The following is a 20,915-nucleotide window of genomic DNA, read 5'->3' on the forward strand; positions in this document are numbered from 1 at the left end:
ATCTTACTTACTTATTAACTAGCTCGGACTAACACTTTAAAAAAGGAGTTACTGGGACCAAAAGAAACACATGGCTCATGGAATCTAAACTCAAGTTGACTAAATATGCTAGTTGTTATGCTTGAAAGAATGAGCTCTGCTGAGGCTTGTAATCAAGTTCAAATGCCAATCTCAATGTCATGCATGGGGAGGCAGAGGTAGCGGGAGTTAAGGGAGCTCACTGAGTGCTCTGTGCATGTAATGCCTCTATCATTCTGAATCTCATGATTACAACGTGCCAATTAAATATACATATATCTATATAAAATCCATAGTATATTTTTATCCATAGTGTACACTATGGATTTTATATAAGATACTGTAGATTCTACCTATATAAAAATCATTTCCCTTTGGTGGTAGAAAGAAAGAAAACCTAAACAGACCAATATATTTTTTTGAACTTTTATTTATTTATTTTTTTAAATTTTTTGTTGGTGCACTGTATTCATACATCATAGTGGGATACAAAGAAAACTTTTGTAGACATACATGCACACATCGCCAGTTAACCCCCACCTGATCCCCACCCCATTCCCTCCCCATCCCTCCTTCCCATGCTTGGCTTAGTGGTTGACATCTAGTATTATAGCAATTTATCCAAAATTAAAAATGATAATCTCACATAAGTTTCATTTGTCTGATACCAAGCTTTTGATAACATAAAGATAACATTTCAATATTTCTTTTTGCTTTCTTTCTTACCAGAGAATATTTTTTTCTATTTTTTTTAGGTGAAACTATCATATATTTATATATTGATTTTTCAGGAAAAAAATCTATCCTAATATGGAATATGGACTCAAGATACCCAAAATGATCTTAAAAAAGAACAAAGCTAGAAGATATATATTTTCTGATTTCAAACCATATAAAGCTACAATAATTGAAACAGTGTAGTACTGTTCTAAAGGCAGATATATAAACCATTGGAGTTAAATAAAAGCCTAGAGCTAAATTCTTCCCTATATTGTCAAGTTATTAATGACAAGGTTTCCATGAACATTTGGTGGTGGAAATAATAATATTTTAACTAAATATTGTTGAAAAATAATAATTACATGGAAAAGAATAAAATTGGACCCCTACCTAACACCATATATAAATATTAACTCAAAATAGATAAAAGACCTAAATATAAATCTTAAGACTATAAACTTTTAGGAGAAAATCTGGGTCATAAAACCTCACAGCATTGAAATTGGCAGTGATTTCTTGGATATGATTTCAATGGCACAGGCAACAGAAGAGTATACAAACTCCCTAAAAAATAAAAAAATATTGTATATCCAAAGATAATGTAAACAGAGTTAAAAGTTACTAATAGAATGGGATAAAATATTTCCAAATGCTATATCTGAAGGTATATTAATAGTCCAACTAGACATCCTAAAAATTAACAACAATAAAGGCAAACAATACAATTTAGAGATAGGTAAAAGACTAACATAAATAATGAATCTCCACAGATAACCAATCTTAGTTGTCTGTTGGATGGAAAATCTTGTTTCTCTGGTTCTGGTGTGTGTTACCTATTTCTTCTTTGTAGTTAATCTCTTTGAGTATTTTCTCTAGCGCTGGTTTTGAAGACAAAAATTCCTTCAGTTTCTGTTTGTCATGGAAGCTTCTTATTTCTCCATCTAATTTGATAGAAAGTTTTGCTGGGTAGGAAATTTTTGGCTGGAAGTTGTTTTCTTTCAGAGTTTGGAATATGTTATTACTCCAAGCCCTTCTGGCTCTCATGACTTGGTTTGGGAAGTCTGGAGTGATTCTAATTGGTTTGCCTCTGAATGTCACTTGGCCCTTTGTTTTTGTTGCCTTTAAGATTCTCTGCTTGGCTTCCACATTGGTCATTTTGACAATTATGTGGCGTGGGGATCCTCTTCTCCGATCCTGTCTAAAGGGAGTTCTATAAGTTTCCTGGACCTGTGTATCAACCTCTTGCTCTATGTTTGGAAAATTTTCTGCTATTACTTCCTTGAAGAGATTGTTGATCCCTTTGGTTTCACTTTCTTTTCCCTCCTCTATTCCAATTATTCTTAGGTTAGCTCTCTTAAAATGGGCCCATATTTCTTCAATATCAGATTCCTGCTGTCGGATATTTTTTTCTAGATTAGAAACTATGCGTTCATTTTTGGAATGATCATCTTCTAAGAGCGAGATTCTGTTCTCCATGTGGTCTAATCGGTTGTTCGTGCTTTGAATTGAGGCCTTTACTTCATTAATTGCATCCTTTATCTCTTTTTGGCTCTCTCTGAATTCTTTTCGAAGCACCTCTATTATTTCTACAGTTATTTTCCTGATTTGATCTTCTAGAAATCTCTGATTTTCTGTTTTATCGGGTTCTGATGTTGTGGGGTTGTGGGCATTCATTGCTCCAGTGTTATTCCTCTTTCCCATGATTTCGGAAGTTTGTGTCTTCTCTGGGTTCTTCCCTTGGGTCACTATGACTTCGCTTAAGGTGCTCTGGATCTTGAGTCTGTAGTATCTCTGACCCCACTACTCCTTTACTGGGTTGTATCACAGAGTCTCCGACCCAGGGAGTCGATAGAGGCTACTTTAGACTATGGGGGGTGCCAGATTGCACGTTCTCCTATGGTGTGATATCTCTCCCACCACCACTCCCCCACTGGGTCAAGTCCCAGGGAGTACAGTACTGGGATTTCTCCTCTGTGGCCTGCAATTTGACTCACTGTTCTTGAGTACACAGATGTAGCTGTACTGGACTCAGTGAATTCACTGCTGGTGCTGCCGGTGGCAATATGGCGCCGCTGCCACGCCCTTGGCCATGAGACTGGCGTATTTTTTCTTCTCTGGTTTTGAGTTCCACTCTGAGCCCTGCAGCGTGTGCTGAGCTCAGCCACTGGGAGCTTTAGATGCTCCCTGCGCCGAAAGATTCCGCCTGACTGTTCTGCAGCGGCTCACCTTGGCTTGTTGTAGCCATCCGGTGAATTCGCCGCTGCCGCCGGCAGTATTTGCACTGCTGCTGCGTCCTTGGGCGTGAGGCCGGTGTATCTCCTCTGTGGCTCTGAGCTTTGTTCTCAGTCCGCTTTCTCTCTCTGGTGCCTGGTGATTGTTTTTGTTTCTCTGGTGATGGTGTTTTCTGGCTATGAAAGGTGCTGATTTTGTGGTAATGGAGATTGGTTGTTAGCGGGGCTCTTAAGCCCCACTTTTCTCGGTCACCATCTTCCCGGAAGTCGATAATGAACTTTTAAGAAAAAAGGTTTATTACAGTTCACAATCGTGGAGGCTTCAGTCCATGATGATTGGCCCTGTCTCTTTAGACTTATAGTGAGACAGTACACCTTGGGGGTAGTGCATGGGTGGCAGAGTGTAACTCCAATACATTTTTTAAACAGAAGGCTAGACAGGAAAATCAGGAGGTGGCATGGGAAGTTTTTAAGTACTTATGTAGCAATTCCCTTTCATTCAAGGGGTATTTCAGAATAAGCATTCAGAGCTTTTAGGGCAATGATTCCTCTTCCTCTACCTTCATATCTGAGAGGCAATGATAAATTTTGGACAAAACATATATTTAAAATTGCCCTCTCAAATGGTCTTGATTCACTACACTATTCATTTGCCTCCCTCCCTCACCCGAACTCTCTTACCATGAGGCTAGTAGAGGGCATTTATGCAAATCATTTCAAGAAAAGCCAGTGATTACCCCTAAGATGAGCCAGGCCAATACCTACTAAGTCAGATGAGAAAAGAAGACTTCTACAACATAAAGAGAACAATTACTTTTTAAGAAAGAGTAATGGGGTTTTCCAAAAATACAGTTTAGAATAGAGGAAGAACTGCTACATACACCATGAGAACAGCTGAAAGAATGAGGTCCTTCTAGTGAGACATTTGCTGAGAGAACTATATTACCTAGGTAACCCAGAAATAGCATGGGACTCATTGTCTTGTGTGGTAGATTAAAATCTCAGTGCCAAATGCAAATGAAAAGTGTAGCGCTGGAGAACTATTCTTGGTCTTGAGATTAGAGATAAAAATTTTTTCCCTGAGACTGCAGAATGGACTTTTTATGCTTCCAAAGAAACATAAAAGATCTGTACATGAAAAGCGTAAGCTTAAGACAATGTCTGTCACAATCTTAATAACATTTTAGTAAGCCAAGTGAAGAAACAGGTAAGAGCGTAAGAAGACGGTAGTCAATGAAAGCCCCAGTTAGCTTCTATTTTTCTTCTGTGTTTCTAGTTTGTAGCGTGAACATCTGTGTATAACATCTTCTAAAAGATAAATAACAACAGCAGCACCAATATATTCCCATACAAAATTGCTTCAGGATTTTTTTTTTTTTTTTATGGTACTGGGGTTCCTGGAAACCCTTCTGCCTCCGGGCTACACTCCCAGACCTATTTTTTTTAATATATTTTTTTATTTGGAAACAGGGTCTCTTAAGTCAGTGAGTCTGGCTTCGAACCTGCACAATCCTCCTATCTCCGCCTCCCAAGCGTGGGGATTACAAGCGTGCGCCACCACGCCCGGCCCAGCTTCAGGATTTTTATAACACAGAACAAAGGTATCAAAAAGCAAACTCCAGCATGTATTCAAGGCACCTAAATGTGTGCTCTCCACAGAACAATTCTCAGCTGTTCCGTTTAACATGAAGTTATATAGATTGCACACATAGGCATTTCTCACATTAATCTTTTGATAGATACTAATGAATAGCATGATATTGTATCCCCATTTTTCGAGAGGAGAGAATGTCTTCCCTCCTGCCTAATATTTTAGAATCAGCAAAAATATGGGCAAAGAATTAGGAAAGAATTCTTACCTAATCTTTGATCTGTGCTGGCTTGTAGATTCTAGGCCAGAAGATAATCAACCCTCTGGAACTATAAGGGATTTTGTAGTGTCCAGAATTTTCAAAAGTTATAGAAGAATTTATTTAAAATTTACTTGTAAGCAGTTTCTGTGATCCTCTATTTCTGGTCCTCCCCTTTTCTCAGCTTCCTATACTACATGTTTGCCTAATCTAAGATAAACCAGGTCCTATCATTTGAAAGAAACCCCACTTTATCTTCAGCATTCCATACTGAAGCTGATAACTCCATATCAAACATTTAATTATATTTCTCTAGCCCAGATTCTTTGGACTCTGGTTCAGAGCAATTCTTTGGAGTAATTTTTATTTGCAGAATCTTGACACATTTGTAGAAACTAAGATAATATCATCACATTTCAATAAAATGCATGAGTCAAAGCAGAGTGAATGGCAAGATTACCAAGCTCTTTACTTACCACAGTTCTTTTCATCACTGCCATCGGCACAGTCTTCATCTCCATCACATTTCCACAGCAGAGTAATACAGCGGCCATTCGTGCACTGGAATTGGGAGGGTTCACATTTGGTGGCTTTTCTCCCTAGAATCAGGAGGAGACATTTAGCAAAGCAAGGATAGAAGGGCAATAGCTTAGAGACGCAAGTTACCCAACATCCATAGATAGGGACGGACCCTCTCAGGACAGCTGCAGACATAAGGGCCAGCATGGGAAGGGTGTTTAGGCAGTGAACAACAGAAATGAGTTCTCAGGTGGGCACACGCTAATACTAAACAATGGATTTTTAGCCTTTCATGCGGGGAGGCATTTTCATAAGACTAAGTTTTGCCTAATAGAATATAAACAGGAATGGTATATAAAACTTCTAAGAAATGTAATCATGGGCTACATAATATTTTGGTCAATATGGACTGCATACACAATGGTGGTCCCATAAGACTATGATAGAACTAAAGAATTCCTGTTGTCTAGAGAATGTGAAGAAGGAGAAGATAAAAAGAATTCCTAAGAAAATTCAGGGAAGGTTTTAGTACAATCTTTTGTGGACTTCAACAAACTCCTTTATAAGTCAAAAACATGGACCGCAATAATGAGAGTTTTTTGTTAATAGAGAGCAATGTTTAGGGAGCATTGTGTACTTAAAAGAAAATCTATGGCAAAAAAAAAACAAGCAAGCCACCATGGACATATTTCTGAATAATAACTTCTCAAGCAGAGGCCCAACCAATCAGGCCCTCTAGGAGGATGCCAGAAGAAGCCCTTGTTATCACAGGAGGTGACAATTTCATGTGTGTTTTTCTTCCTAAAAGATCATGCAGGAGCCAAGATGTGGAGGTGGAAGACAGTGGCACAGATGATTCTGACCTTGGGTAGGCCTAGGCTAATGTGTGCATTTCTGTCTTAGTGTTTAACAAAAAGTTTACCTAAAAAAGAAAATAAGAAACTTAAAAATAGGAAAAAGCGCCGGGCGTGGCGGTGCACGCTTGTAATCCCAGTGCTTGGGAGGCTGAGACAGGTTCAAAGCCAGCCTCAGCTACTTAGTGAGGCTCTCAGCAACTTAGTGAGACCCTGTTTCCAAATACAGCCTAGAGGTAGAAAAGCCTCTGGGTTCCACTTCCAGTATCACACACATACACACACACACAAAAAAAAAAAAAGGAAAAAGCTTATAGAATAAAGATACAAGTATTTCTCTATAGCTGTGCCATGTAGCTATCTTTTAAGCTAAGTGGTTTTACAAGAGTCACATGATTTTTAAAAATTAAGTTTATTAAACAAAAACAACAACAAAACACTACACTAAGGGTGGAGGATATGGCTCAGTTAGTAGGTGTCTGACTGCTAGGTTCCATCCCCAGCACAAAAGATCAAGGCAAAGCAAAACAAAAAAGTTGTACTAAACCAAGGATGACTTATTATCAAAGAAAGAAAATATCTTGTTTAGAAACTTAGTGTAGACTAAGCAGAGAGTATTTTATAAAGTTCATCACAGCGCATGGGAATGCCCCTGACCTTTAGAGTCACTCAGTACTCACTCACTCACTGGCTCATCTAAGCCACTCTAGTTCTGAAATCTCCCTTCATGCTAAGTGCACTGCGCTGGTGTGCCACTTTAAATCTTTCCTGCCATATTTTTACTTTACTTTCTCTTTGTTTAGAGACACAAATACTTACTATTGTGTTTCAGTTGTTGATAGGATTCAGTACAGTTCCATGCTGTACAAGTCTGTAGCCCAGGAGCAAGCAGTAAGTGGGCTGTACCACATAGTCTAGTTAGTGTGTAGGGAGCTACACCATCTAGATTTGTGTAAGTAAATGCTATGATGCTAACAGTGACAGAAGCGGCTAACATCAGAATTCTCAGAATGTAACCCTAGTATTTAGTCAGGAATGACTGTATTCTTAAAAGGACAGTGGTTCATTTTCTTGCTCTTGATTCCTGAAAAATGGATATGGTGGCTAGAAGAATGATCTTGGGCCAAAGGAACCAGACCAAAAGCAAAGGAACCCAGTTTGCCCAGATATCAGCAACGGGCATCACATCTGCCTCAGGGCTCACTTTCCTCATTTGTTTAAGCCACATTTTGTGGCTGTAATCATCCAGCCAAACCCTCTTCCTTTCACAGAATTTCTTGTCCACATGCACACTATTATTCGTGAATGATGCCCCCATCATGAGCAAAATCAAGCAGATATAGAAGTAGGTCATCAAGGAGAGGGTAAGTGCAGAGGTTTAATACATGGCTCTTCATCTTAGGTACTGAGGCCTAATTGAACAAACACATTTACAAAACAGCTCCAAGATAAGATAAAAGCATGGAGAAAGTGTATTGAAGAGGCAAATGGAGACTGTTTCTAATTTAGTGAGAAAATAAAATGGAGTGAGGTAGAGCTCCAGGCCTGGGCTCTGTTTCTCTGTGCTCAAGTCTCCCCTGTATGAGGTATGGACACTTAATTCACAGTTATTTCAACTAAGATCGGAAGAAGGGCACTCTATGTTTTGCCTGGCACAGGCTAGCTAACTCCAGGCGTTTCCTATCGTTGGCAGTTCTGTCCTTCTGGAGGACTGGATTGCTTTGAGATAAAAGGCGGATCTGGTCTCTTAAAGCCAATGTACTGCAAATATTTGAGGACACCGGCAGCCCCACACAGTGCGTGCAGGTCACTGGGCGGAGTGGGGTGGGGGAGGGTCCCAGCAGAAAGCCTTCTGATTTTCTGCCACTCTCAGCATCTGCAGCTGGGGCATGCTGGCATAAAAACAGAAACTACAGAGACAAGCACAGACTGGAACTCTTGTGTTATGTGCACAATACTCTGGTTGGTTTCCCCAGTGTCAACTACTCCCTGCTATCGGGGAGAATTCTGTGCTTTGAGGCTAATTCCCAGGGAGATTCAAGTTTGGTCCCGGTAAAGATTACTTACTGTGTGGGTGAGGTTACTTCCAGGTACTAAACATATTGCTTGTGAATTCTGCTCCTCCCAAGAGCCGAGTCAAGCTAGGACCCAGCTACAAAGCAATACAACTTAATGGCATTTCCTACCAACATTTCATCATGTTTATTCATTCCATAAATAATTTATTGGATATAAGATACTCCGGAGTTAGGAGGGGGAACAAGAGGAGGGTAGAGACTGTAGTTTGGAAACATCACCTGCTTGTTTTCTACCACTAAGCAGTGTGGAGTGCCCGGCCGCCTCCCCACCTCGCTGCACTGAGCACTGTCAGTGCTTGGGTGTGTGTCCAGGGCCCATATGCTGTAGCTCCAGATCCTCAGCACCTGTGAGGACTGTGCAGTAGTAAGACTCTACTTTGAGTGCTTTGAAAAAATGGTAAAAGAACCAGGTGAGAGAACAAAGATATACATAGAATAGTCAGGTCCCACATAGGAGACAAGAAAGACTGAAAGGCTCCGAATTTTTAAAGAGTTTTAGTTAATTAAGTACAGGTTAAGTCAAAATTAGACAAAAATGTTGACATTGAAATAGAACGCTAACCATATAGTCACACTTGGATAGAAACTCAAAAGTAGATGTCAAAAGATAGTTTTTAATTGTCAAAAAGATGGTACCATTTTCGTGTACCTGGAAGATGAAGACGTGTGTGTGTGTGTGTGTGTGTGTGTGTGTGTGTGTGTGTCTGTGTGTCAGGGGGTACTAGGATTGAACCCAGGGGCATTCCATCTCTGACTACACCTCCAGCCCTGTTTTATCTTTTATATTGAAACAGGGTCTCACTAAGTTACCATGTGCTGGACTTGAGCCTGTGTTCCTTTTGTCTCGATTTTCCAAGTACTAGAATTAAAAATGTGCTCCTCCATGCTGGCAAAAGAAGCCCTATCATTTTTTGAGGGGTTACTGGAGCTTGAACCTGGAGCATTCTACCTCTAACCTACACTATTTTATTTTTTGTTTAGAAATAGGGTCTCCTTTGGTTGCTAAGAGTCTCAAGATGCTGCTGGGGCTGGACTCAAACCTGCAATCTTCCTGTCTCAACCTTCCACATACTGGGATTATAGGCATGTGCCATCATGCTCAGCAAGAAGCCTTTCTTAAAAATGAGATGTTAAGCTATAGACTTCAGAGCTGCTCAAGCTGGCCTCGGGTTAAAAATCAGCATACAATACTCTAAGGCTGATATTTAGTTCACTATCACCTTAAAGAGGTCTCTGAATTTAGTTATAATATACAAGCCAAGAACAGTAGTAAGTTATATTAAAATCTCAGCAACTCTGCCTCGAGAGTGAATATTTAGCAGGCTCATAGCAGACATAAGCATTTTCTTGGGATTCATTCCACTATCTTAAGACAATAAGGTTAATTCCTACCCTTGCTTATCTCACATATGTGCACTTCATCCAAGCTTCTGTCCGATTGTCATAAAGCTGTACTTTACCATCACACACACGACACTCCATTCAGAAGAAAGAACAACTGGCATTTGTACACTATACTACTAAAACCTCTCTGCTTGTTAAAAGAAGAGTGAGATGAGGGTGGGGGTGGACAGGCGAGCTGGCTTTATAAAGGACCCTTTAAAGAGGGGCCAATAAAGATCTTAAGCTTCATGCCATGTCTTTCTGGTTTCTACTTTCCCAAGTACTTTGTTTTGAGAGACTGTTCCCAGGCAGAAAGTGCTCCCTGATTCTGCTTAATTCTCTGCTTTATGCAGAGCAGGAAGAACTCAGATGCTAAATTGAATCCTGAGACCTCTACCACCCAGCTGGAACTCTGTGGGTTTTGCTCCAAATTCCAAAGAAGAGTCTACCTTTCCATCTCTGGTTCTCAACTGGAACTACTACTGTACAAAGGTCCTAGAGAATTGAAAGCACCAAATGAGTTAAGAAGCTTTTGGCTTCCAAAGCTTTGGGGATTATAGGATTATAGACCTGTAGTCTATTTCCATCCATGAACGTTAAATCTCAAGTTCAGTATTATATTTTTATAAAGGGAACAGGGTAAGTTGAAATCATCAACTCTGGAGGTTCTTTTAATTCTTAGACTAAGCTAGAGCTAGTGACACTTTTTTTTTTTTTGTAGTACTGGGGATGGAACCCAGGGGCATTGCACCTTCGAGCTATACCCCAGCCCTATTATTTAAGTCCTTTTTTAAATTTCTGAAACAGGATCTCACTGAGTTGTGAAGTTCCTTGCTAAGTAGCTGAGGCTGTCCATAAACCACAATCCTCCAGTCTCCGCCTTCTGAATGCTGGGATTATAAGCGTGTGCCACCACGCCTGGCTTTAGCGACACTTCAAAAAAATGTAATTTTATATGTAGAAGTACTAGGTATTCTGTATTCTAGGAACTCTCTGTTAGGAATGGTAAAAAAAAATTGGAGTAAAATGCAAAGTTTTAGTGGGCTCCTCAGAATCAGTGTCCCAGAGTAAATGGCTTATGGCTAAAAGGATAGTTGAAATTGGGGGAAAAGGTCATACTAGAGAGGATTCTGGATGTTTTACTTATTTTTCAATCAGAAAAACTTTATTTTGAATACTAAAATTTTGTGTAAGAATTTGAAATGGGCCCTTCCTTCTTTTTTTCCTTCCTTCTTTCCTTTCCTTCCCCCCCTCCTCCCCTCCTTGGTAGTAGGGATTGAACCCAGTGAGGTTCTACCTCTTAGTCATACCCATACCCCTTTTTTCTATTTTGAAACAGGCCCTCTGTTACTGAGGTTGGCATCAAACCTGTGATCCTCCTTTCTCACCCTACTAAGCACTGGTATTATAGGCATATGCCACAGCACCTGGCACACAAAGGGTCCTTTTATATGAAGAAACTAAATGTTTAACTTTCCTTCTAGCTCTACTACTTAGAATGAATATCTCTGTTGCTTTGGGTTAGAAGGCTGGGAGTCACTTGTACCTATTTATTTATGTGGCTATTTACAGTAGTAATGAATGAATCCTCCAAAGTATCAAAGAAGTACTTGCTCTTACTTATACACATGGAATCAGTCCATGCAAACTTCCTTCAAAGCACCCCTGTCCCAGGAACCTTGCTTACCTAAATAGTTAAAGCTGCTACCCAGACACAGTGGCAGTTCACCAGCTTTGAAAGACTTAGGGTCTTTAATACACATAGAAGTCAGCCTGCCATTGTCTAATTATTCCTGCAAGGTTAACACAGAAGAACAATGTGTAAGTTTCAGTAAAAACTACACAGACCTCACAGTAAATGATAGGCTGCAGATTTCCCTGTAGGGCTTTGGCAGCAGCATCCAGAATGAATGCCCAGAAGAGAGGGGAGCTGTCTCTGAGTGTCAGGCTCTGGGTGTACTAGAACCTGTAGAGGGGACTCCTGCTGCCACACTGCTGGGCTGCCAGGGCCAAGCCTTCGCTGTTCTCAGGCAGCTCCTCATGGCTGGAGCATAAGAGCCTTATCATTTGCTGGAATTTCTTCAGTCCATTTGTTTTGGCACTTCTGGGGCCACCAAGGGCATTTATTTTTAGTCTGGTTCACTTCTACAGCTTGTTACATTAATGCCAATTTTCTATTCATAGGCTAAAACTCCTTTTAGGACAAGCAGAGTTCTGAGTCAGCAAAGAAGTTTTCCTACAGGGAAGGAAGTTCACCAGAGGCAAAATAAATAAATAAATAAATAAATAAATAAATAATACTGCAACAAGGTATTAAGGGAGAGATATGGAGGCATCAAAGGTTGTGTTCTGGCCTCGATCAGCCTCAGAAGCTTTAAGAAGTAGTTGAGGGGCAACTGAAAACTGCTGAGCCACTTAGGGTAATTCTTCTGACTCACTGAAATGAGTGAATTTTGCAGTTCAATTGGCAAATGAGTTTTCTGTTTACATCTGATGGAGATGTTAAGAATCTTGAATAATAACAATGCTTTGTCTTGTTGGCCAAGCACTGCTCTAAGGCTTCATCTTGTAACTCATTTAGTCCTCAATTCCACACGGTCAGCACTATTACTTCCCCATTTACACATCAGGAAGACTGTTTAAAAAGGAGAAATACAGTAACTTACCCAAACTCACCCTGGGCAGAGATAAGATTTGAACCCAGGCATTCTGGCTCCACATACCACACTATTGAGCATACGAATAAACTAGAACGCCTAACTTAGGACTTTGCTTCTAGAATATTCTGCTGCCTTGGCAGTTAGGTAGTAGAGTAGAGCCCATGTAGACTAATCTAGAATTATTTTTAATTTTCAGGACAATAATCTCATAATACAGCCTTATTGAGATATAACATGGTTTCTCTTTCTTATCCTACTTTTTAAAAGTGTTGCTAAGCCAGGTGCGGTGGTGCATGCTTGTAATCCCAGCATTCGGGAGGCTGAGACTGGAGGATCGTGGTTCGCAGACAGCCTCAGCTACTTAGTGAGACCCTGTTTCAAAATAAAGAATAAAAAATAGGACAGGGGGTGTAGCTTGGAGGTCAAGTGCCTCTGGGTTCCATCCCCAGACCTGCATATATATATATATATATATATATATATATATATATATATATATATATATATATATAGTTGCTAGAATTTCCTTAGGTCTTTTCCCAGAAGGACTATGGCTCTTGGTTTACTTGTTTAGGGCACATTGGTCAAATTAAAACAGAGGCTCTCAACCTAATATTCCATGAAGTTATTATTAGCTTCTATGGCGGATAAACTAAGTCAGTGGTTTTTCTAGCCCCATTGTGTATCAGAATCCCCTGGAAGACTTGTGAACATACAGAATGCTGGGTCTGATTCACTAGGGCCAGGTGGGGCCTAACTTGCATTTCTGAAGAGTTACTGTTGACACTGCTGGCCATGGACCATACTTGGAGATCACCACGCTAAGGTTAAGAAGCTATGGAAGCTACACATAGTGGAAAGGCTACTTCATTTTCAAGGTTGTAATACTATATATACTATTAACTCCCACAAGTCCTTACGTCCATGGCTGGATAAAGGGGATAAATGCTAGTCTGTTAGAACAGACATGGTGGTGACAACCTGAGTCAATGCTTTGATCCAACTACATAGGTAAACTGTACTTGGCTGTCTTAGTAGGCATGCACAGGAAAAAAAAATTCCTTCAAAAATCTATCTTCCTCTCTTTGTGCATCCTATCTTTAATTGCCCCATCACTTATTCGAAACCAATAACTCAGAAATGAGCCCAGATTCTTCTCCTCTGATATTTGGCCATCAACCCCTGGTCCTGTCTAAATCTTCATCTCCCGCGTGATCTAAATTTAGGTTTCCTGTTCTTTTGCCTCCAGGCTGCCACATTCTCTGTCCAAATCAAGACAGTGATTCAAGCAACCTAAAATGGCCAGGAGAGCCAAGGATGGGGTCATTTCCTGGCTTCTCAGATTCTCTAGGATTAAGTCCAAGTTCCATACCAGTTTCCCCAATCTTTTTCCCTCTGGGTCATCACATGTCAGGTTATTCCAGTGGAGTAAACAGCTCCCAGAGGCCTCGCTCTCTTCCCCAGGCCCCTGCCTACCTCACAGTTGTTCTGTTGCCATTTTCTCCTGGTACACCTGATCACTTGTCCACTTTCGGGGGCTCAGATGGTACCTCTGCCATGAGTCCCTCCATGATTTTTTTTTTTGACAGAACCAGGTGTGATATGGCTGCTTTCCTACAGTTCCCTGTTCACAGACATCATGCTTATCTACCTGTTTCTACCTTTAGACACAGAGATCCCTGAAGGCAGCACCTGGAATTCATCTTTGTAATTCAGGACCTTGTGCCTGGCACCCAATGATTCTCTAGGCAGGAGTTTCTTGTCTGGATGTGTCCATTGACTTATTGTTCACTGCTAAAGCTAACCTAAACTATAGAATTCTGTCCAAATATTCCTTCCAGCTTTTATAAACTCTACACTATGTGTGATCAGATGTTTTATGAGCTCGAATACTTTGAAAGGTCAAGTTACAAGGGCTCCTGTCCCTTATGCCTAGGAGAGCGCTTTCATCTTTGCAGCTTGTCTTCATTTTAAAACAATGTGCTTTCACATACTTGTCTGTCAGAATGAGTGTATCAACCTCATTTCCATGTGAGGAGAGAGATTTTAACACATGGAGAACAGCAGCAGCAGCTAACTGGTAAGGTTAGAAGTGTAATATATCAGACTTGGATTTTACTTCTGACTTTTTCATGCTCTCAGGAAATGTTGGCAGCAATCCATTGGTGCTCGAGTTTCATCACCTTTGCAAGATCATCGACAGAGACAGGACAGTTTCTGGCTTCACCATGTTAAAGTTTTAAGTTTTGGTGATCTTATAAAAAATTCCTAAGATATAACCAAGTAGCATGTGAGAAATAAGGCAATCTTCTGTTACTATTTGCTACTTTCATGATTAAAAGTAGACATTGGGTCTACTTTTTCTAACTCAAATCCTTTAGTTCAGCCTATCTTTGGATCATTGGTTTCTTGGTTTGATTTCAGTACTAGAAGAAATTCCATGAAGGGACCAGTTTAATGGTTCCCTCTGCCTGGTGCCATATGGCACATGGGAGGTACTCAGGTATTTATCAAGTGGCCTCAAATTAAAGTAAATTAAAGAGTGGTTTTAATTCACAACCTGCTTAGTAAACCTACAGATCAGTTAATAACTTAGATCTTAGGAAGGCTTTTTTAAGAACACTAAAGACTAGAGGCAGTCTATAAAATGAAAATCCTGTTTATTCATAGTATTGGGGAGAAATATTAAGTTATAAACCATGAAGTAACTTGAAAATGTTGTTGCTCACCAAGATTTATCATTTTTTCTTGCTTGGCAAATTGCAGATCCCCAAACCCAACACTGTGTCTAGACAGATAGAGATAACTGGCCATCAGGGGCAACCCAGATGCCCCAAGTTAGTGGCAGGAGCAGCCACTCTGGCCAGTGTCCTTGCCTTACAACTTCTACCCCTAAAGTTATGTCTTAAATTCAGGGCCAGGCATATTCCCTCCCCTACTCATATAGCATCTCTAGAATATAAAACAAGTAAAAGCTCTCTGAGAAGACATTAATTATTCCTAGCAGAATCTCTGTACCTACTCTCATAGCACCTATTAGATACACTCTTAATTGCTGATATTCTGGATATAATAGCAGACCCAAGTTCTTCCTAGGAGACTTCACATGAAGGGGAAGGTGGGCTAAATTTAAGGTATCACCTGCTATCTCATTAGCTCTAACAGAGTTGTTAGTATGTCTAACTCATTGGTATTAACAGTTCAATGTTTTTATTTCAAGTTAACAGCAGAGCTTAGGAAAGAGACACTGATTTAGATCAATAAATGTAGAGAGTAAAATTGGGATCTCACAAAGTCAGACTCTCCTGGGGATAGGTCATACTCTACCCCCAAATCCTTGGAAAAATTGCCATTTCTCAGAGTCCTCCCTCATTAGATGGGGAAGACAGGTGCCTCTGAACCATTAACTTCTCAACAAGTGCAACACACTTGTAACCCAAAAAGAACGTACTTGGGGCCTGGTTGCCTTGAAAGTAACCTATCAGATTGTGGCCGAAGTAATCTCTTGAGATTAAACTAGAAGGGAACAAACTAAGTGATTTTGAATCTACCACCAAACCACGTGAAGGGCAGCTGCCCTAGCCCACTATGAGGTGCTCTCATGAGGCAGATACAGCCATGATAAGAATCATTAAAGACCTCACCACACCTTGGAAGCAGGTAGTTTCTTATGGGCTAGCGAGTAAAGGTGGCCTTTCCAGGGCTAGGTCAGTATATCCAAAGTGAAGCTAATTAGGATTTGAAGTAGGTAATGCCTCCTCTTGACCAGGATTCCCCTTACCAAGAACAACTTGCTTCACACTCTATGAGAAATAGAAAATGACCTAGATATTTACTATGAGTGGTCTATGTTTCTTTGCCATGCGTGCCAAGTCTTAGGGTTTTTTTTTGGGGGGGGAGGTCAAAATCTGCAACCATATGGCTTGCTTCCTGCTCTATCCTAGCTTCATTTTTAGCTCAGAAGGGGCTTATAACTACATTTCACCTTTCCCAGAACTGTAACAAAACGACTCAATTCAAGTACATGGTTATTCAGTTTTATACAAGGCAGAAACACTTCAATCAACTCTGTATTTCTATTGAGGGTGGAGCTGCCACCTTTGCTAACTGTACTTGGTGTTTAAATATGCAGTTTGTTGTACAGAAGTCTTAACACTTGACAGCTCTATTGAACTTGGCCTTTTTATACATGCTTTAGGTATCTGAAGACTTGAGCGGTTAAAGCAAAGAATCAAAGGGCAGGACAGGCACTCGAGGTAGGCACCAAATGAAGTGGGCAAGAGGGAGGTTGAGGGAATAAAGCCAGCCCAGGCCTCAAGAAACTACCATTGCCTGCCAGGGCTTGGCTCGTGACCATTTATTTTTAAATTTCAGTGAGGTGTAGTATCATCATTAGACCTTCTCTTAAGGCTCTCTAGACAGACCAGTGGCCTTTTCCTTCATCTTGCAGGTCTCAACTCCAGGTTTTTATTTTATTTTATTTTATTTGCCAATTATATCAACCTACTTCCCTACAATAAGAGAAGTTTCTTCCTATTCTTGGTAGTTGCTAGCCATATCTAACATAGCTCTCACAAAACCTTGATTCTTCTAGACTCTGGCCTTGAAGAATATATGGTACTCCAGATTTTAATCTGTACCTAGGTTGGAGGAAAATACCTTAGAATCACAGATGATTTGCAGTCGGGCATGCTAACGCTAACTCTTCTTGTTAGTCTTACTTAAGCCAGTCTCCATGCACTCCTGTCCTGTCCTAGGGTGTCTTGGAACAGCACTGTGTTTGCAGCGAGGGTTGATGAGAAAGGGTAAGAATCGAAGAGCAGCCAGAATATCACCCCCATTCCTGGGACTTTGAACTTAAGATGGGAGCAGGCCTGGGTTGGCTTAGGGTCAAGACCTGCCTCAGCCAATTTCAAACTTGCTCTAGAGCAGAAAGGAACCACTTTCTTATTTGATGAACTTGGGTTTGCATGTGTTCCTCTTGTCGGCATGTCACTTATTCTACAGTGTGACAAAGGCAACCCTCACCTACCTAACTCAAGGTGAACATACGGCTTTTACTAATTCCTTTCATCAGCTTAGGTGTGTTTCTGGCATTCTACAGGGAAGAAGAATGTTTTTGTTTTGTTTTTTTGTGTTTTTTTGTTTTTTTGTTTTTTTTGTTTTTTTTTTTTTTTTTTTTTTTTTTTACAGATCTGGGGATGGAACCCAGGGGCATTCTACCTCCGAGCTACAACCCCTGCAATATTTTTTTTATTCTTTATTTTGAAACAGGGTCTCACTAAGTTGCGGAGGGTCTCACTACATAGCTGAGGTTGTCCACTAACCATGATCCCCCAGTCTCAGCATCCCAAATACTGGGATAACAAGTGTGGGCCACCGCGCCTGGCTAGAATGTTATTCTTAAGTCCCATGAATATGAAGGGATGCACAGCCAGTAGGAGTCTTTCCTCCCACCTCCTGGATAACTGTCAGTGGTCTCTGGTACACCTCAGTGTTTGGCTGTGGTGCAAATATATAATGCAAGTACGTCATGGCACTGTTCTGAGAGATCGTTTAATATTAGTATTACTCATCCATTAATGATTAATGTTAGCATCTGAACATTCTTGTAAGCAGGGCTTTTCTAGGCTCTAAGGTTTAGGACAAGTCACATTCTAATGACACTACATACTCACCAAAAAAACAAAACAAACAAAAAAAAAAGCCCAGGCAAGGGAAAACATTTGAGGGAACAGCCTGCTGGGAGCCTATTGGGTCTTTTACTTTCTCTTAAAGATAAAGCTTCTCAGGCGGCTAAATTAAGAGTCTGGGGAGCCACGTGATCCGCCTAACCGGGATCCCGCCAGTAACCAATCGCAGAGAGAAGAAAAGCCCGATCCAGCTTCGCATGCTCGGGACTGTGGGACCAAAGGGCAGGGGGCAGGGGGACGCAAAAACCCGAGTATCACCGAGAGGCTGCTTGACCACACACTTGAAAGTTCGCTCCCACTCTGGAGACACGTGACTGCCGGCAGGCGGGCCTTCTGAGCCACCAGGCCACAGGAGGCGGAGTGGGTATTTCAGCTGGGGCAGCTTTCTGTCCCATTTCCCTAGAACTGGCTGGCACGCAAACCCCTTGGTGACTCTTCCTAAGATCACTCCAGGGACCCGCCAAGACTCTGAGCACACCCCTTGGAAGGGCTTGCTTTCCCCTGCGAGGGAAGTTGTCCGGCTCAAGTGGGACAGTAGCTGAAGACCTGGACGTGGTTCCCAGACCCAGGCGGCAGGATCCAGGGACTCGACTCGTCACCCCTCACCCTGCCCTTCCCCAAAAGCCAGGGCCACACACCTCGCACTATGCCTTTGATCTATTGTTTAGAATGAGGCTAATTACGGCGGGGCGACTAGATCAGGACTCGCTGGGACCTAGGATCAGCAAACTAACCCGATTAAGTCTGGTCCAACCCCCTCTTCAGTTCAGCTACACAGGCGCCGGGTGGGTAGGGAGAAGCTCGGGTTGGGGGGCAAGGGGGGGCGGTTTAAAGCCACACTGCTGTCACCCGCACGCCCCCAGACCCCGGGCGCCGGGGGAGCCTCAGCCCTGGCGCAGGCACTTCTGGCTCCGCGGAGCCTCCAGGCAGCGCCCACCGAACGTGTGCCTGCTCACGGCTGCGGGCGACTCCCTGCCTGGACTCCCTGCCCAGCCGGGGCCCGCACCCCTACTCCTCCAGGGCGCCCACCTTCCCCGCCATCCCCGCCCCCTGCCCAAGTCCCGGGGCCCCGCTGGGGGCTGTCGCGCACCTCTGGGCCAGGCCCAGCTTTCTGCCTCTTGCCTAACACTCCGCCTGGCAGAGGAGGCAGAACCATTGTTCGTGGCTCGGAAGCCCCAGTCCCCAGCCCCTGTCAAGGGGGCGGATAAACGAGGCAGAGCAGTGGCCCCGAGGGAGGAGGTACCTGGGGATGGAAGCTAGTTCAAACCAGGCTCTAAGACACCCCAAACCCCGCTGTCCCCCCAGCCCGGCTCCCTGCAGCCGCGGCTCTCTGACAGCTCAGAAGCGCCACCAGGGCGGGGAGGGGAGGGAGGCGAGGAGAGCCGAGGCGCCTCCTAGGAGGGGGTGGGCGAGCTCATCGGCCCCCACACACGTCCCCGGCACCCCGCTCGCCCAGGCCGTCTGGGGAGGGGCCCGTCCCCACTCACCGCTCGCAGTGGCGCCGCTCTCCCGGGGCGCCCAGCTCAGCGCGAGCAGCAGCCAGAGCGCCCAGCGCGCGGACGTGCCCATGGTGCCCGTCTGGATGGTGCCGCCGCTGATCGCTCCGCACAACAAGTTACCAGCCCTTCCGAAAGGAGGAAGGCGGTGGGGGCGGGGAGGGGGAGAGGGAGGAAGAGGGGGAAGGAGTTAGAAGGGGGAACGGGAGCGGGAAAAGAGGGCACCCCCTCCCCTACAACTTGCACAACCTCCTCCCCACCAGCCAACCCACCCTCCCACCTCCCCCGGCTGCAGCGGTGGTGCGAGCCGAGTCTGCGGGCAGAAAATAATGCAGGCGCTGCAGAGGAGGGGAGGGGAGGGAAGGGTAGAGGAGAAGGGGGAGGGAGAGGGGGTGGGGAGCCGAGAGCCGAGAAGACAGAAGAGCGGAGCTGGCCGCGGAGCACCCACACTGGCGGTGGCTGGAGTGCGGGGTGAGGATCCCGAGGGGGCGGGAGGGGGAGTGGTCAGCAGGGGGCGGTGGCTCGAGCCGTCCTGCACGCGCTCCTCTTACCCGAGCCAGGCAGCCGGGTGCCTGTGCCCGGGGTGTGCGAGTGTGTGTGCAAGTGTGAGCGTGAGTGGCAGTGGCCGTGGTGGCTGCCGCCGCCATCCGGACTGCTTCAGGAGCCCGGCTGCTCCGCGCGTCTGCCCCGGGCTCACGGCCCCGGAGCGGCCGCTGGTTGGCTCGCTCACCGCCCTCGCCTCCAATCCCCAGTGCCTGTCCTAATTTCCTGATCCAGGGAACCTGCCGCCGCAGCAGCTGTGCGCTCCCTACAGTCATTACTGTACCCTCCCGGCAGCCGCCTACAGTAAATGCAGCAGCAGCAGCAGCAGCAGTTAGCACTGATGCAACTATCGCTGCTATTGCTGCCGCCTCTCCACTAACGGGGCTTGCAGCTTGGGTGGGGGGTGCAGCTTCCCGGGGCTGCGAGCATCTCTCTACCCCAAGAGAGGCTGGTACTGTGAGGCCGGTAGGTAGCATCTTCTCGGGCCTCCTCTCTCCAACTGGAAAGTGATGTAGGGGAAGGGGGGGTCCACACTGGAGGGGGGTCCAGTGTGGGGTTCGGGGTGCCTATCCCAATTGCACGTTGAGATGCCATTTTGTCAAAAATTAAATGTGTCTTTAAGTTAAGAGCGAGCATGTGAGAGGGAGGGAGCGCGCGTGGTTGTGGCTTGTCCTCTATAATAGATCAAGACTAAAATAACCCAGTCTGGGACAAGGAGGAGGGAAATTGCTAGTGCAGCTCTGCATTCTCTCATCAACGATTATAGTTAATTGCTAATTGCACAAAATGATAGTTTGAGAGCCTGTAATTAAAAGCTTAACCTTTTCTGGTTTGGGGGAGGGGACCCCACAGATTTATTCTTCTTGATTT

The 20,915-nt window shown here is 43.5% G+C and overlaps 1 protein-coding gene across 4 annotated transcripts in view; it reads right to left on the reverse strand.

The window, feature by feature from the left end:
• The window catches only part of VLDLR (very low density lipoprotein receptor), a gene marked incomplete at both ends in the record, with an annotated part of 39,225 nt that extends 19,650 nt beyond the window's left edge, over positions 1-19,575 (reverse strand). For all 4 annotated transcript variants that reach the window (XM_080708748.1, XM_080708747.1, XM_080708746.1 and 1 more), the window contains 2 exons: positions 5,296-5,418; positions 19,494-19,575. In XM_080708748.1, the coding sequence (XP_080564874.1) occupies positions 5,296-5,418; positions 19,494-19,575 (205 nt within the window). The remainder of the gene's footprint in view (positions 1-5,295; positions 5,419-19,493) is intronic.
• Positions 19,576-20,915: the final 1,340 nt, after the last annotated feature.

This window comes from Muscardinus avellanarius (assembly GCF_963383645.1).
Source record: "Muscardinus avellanarius genome assembly, chromosome: 13".
Classification (NCBI taxonomy): Eukaryota; Metazoa; Chordata; class Mammalia; order Rodentia; family Gliridae; genus Muscardinus; species Muscardinus avellanarius.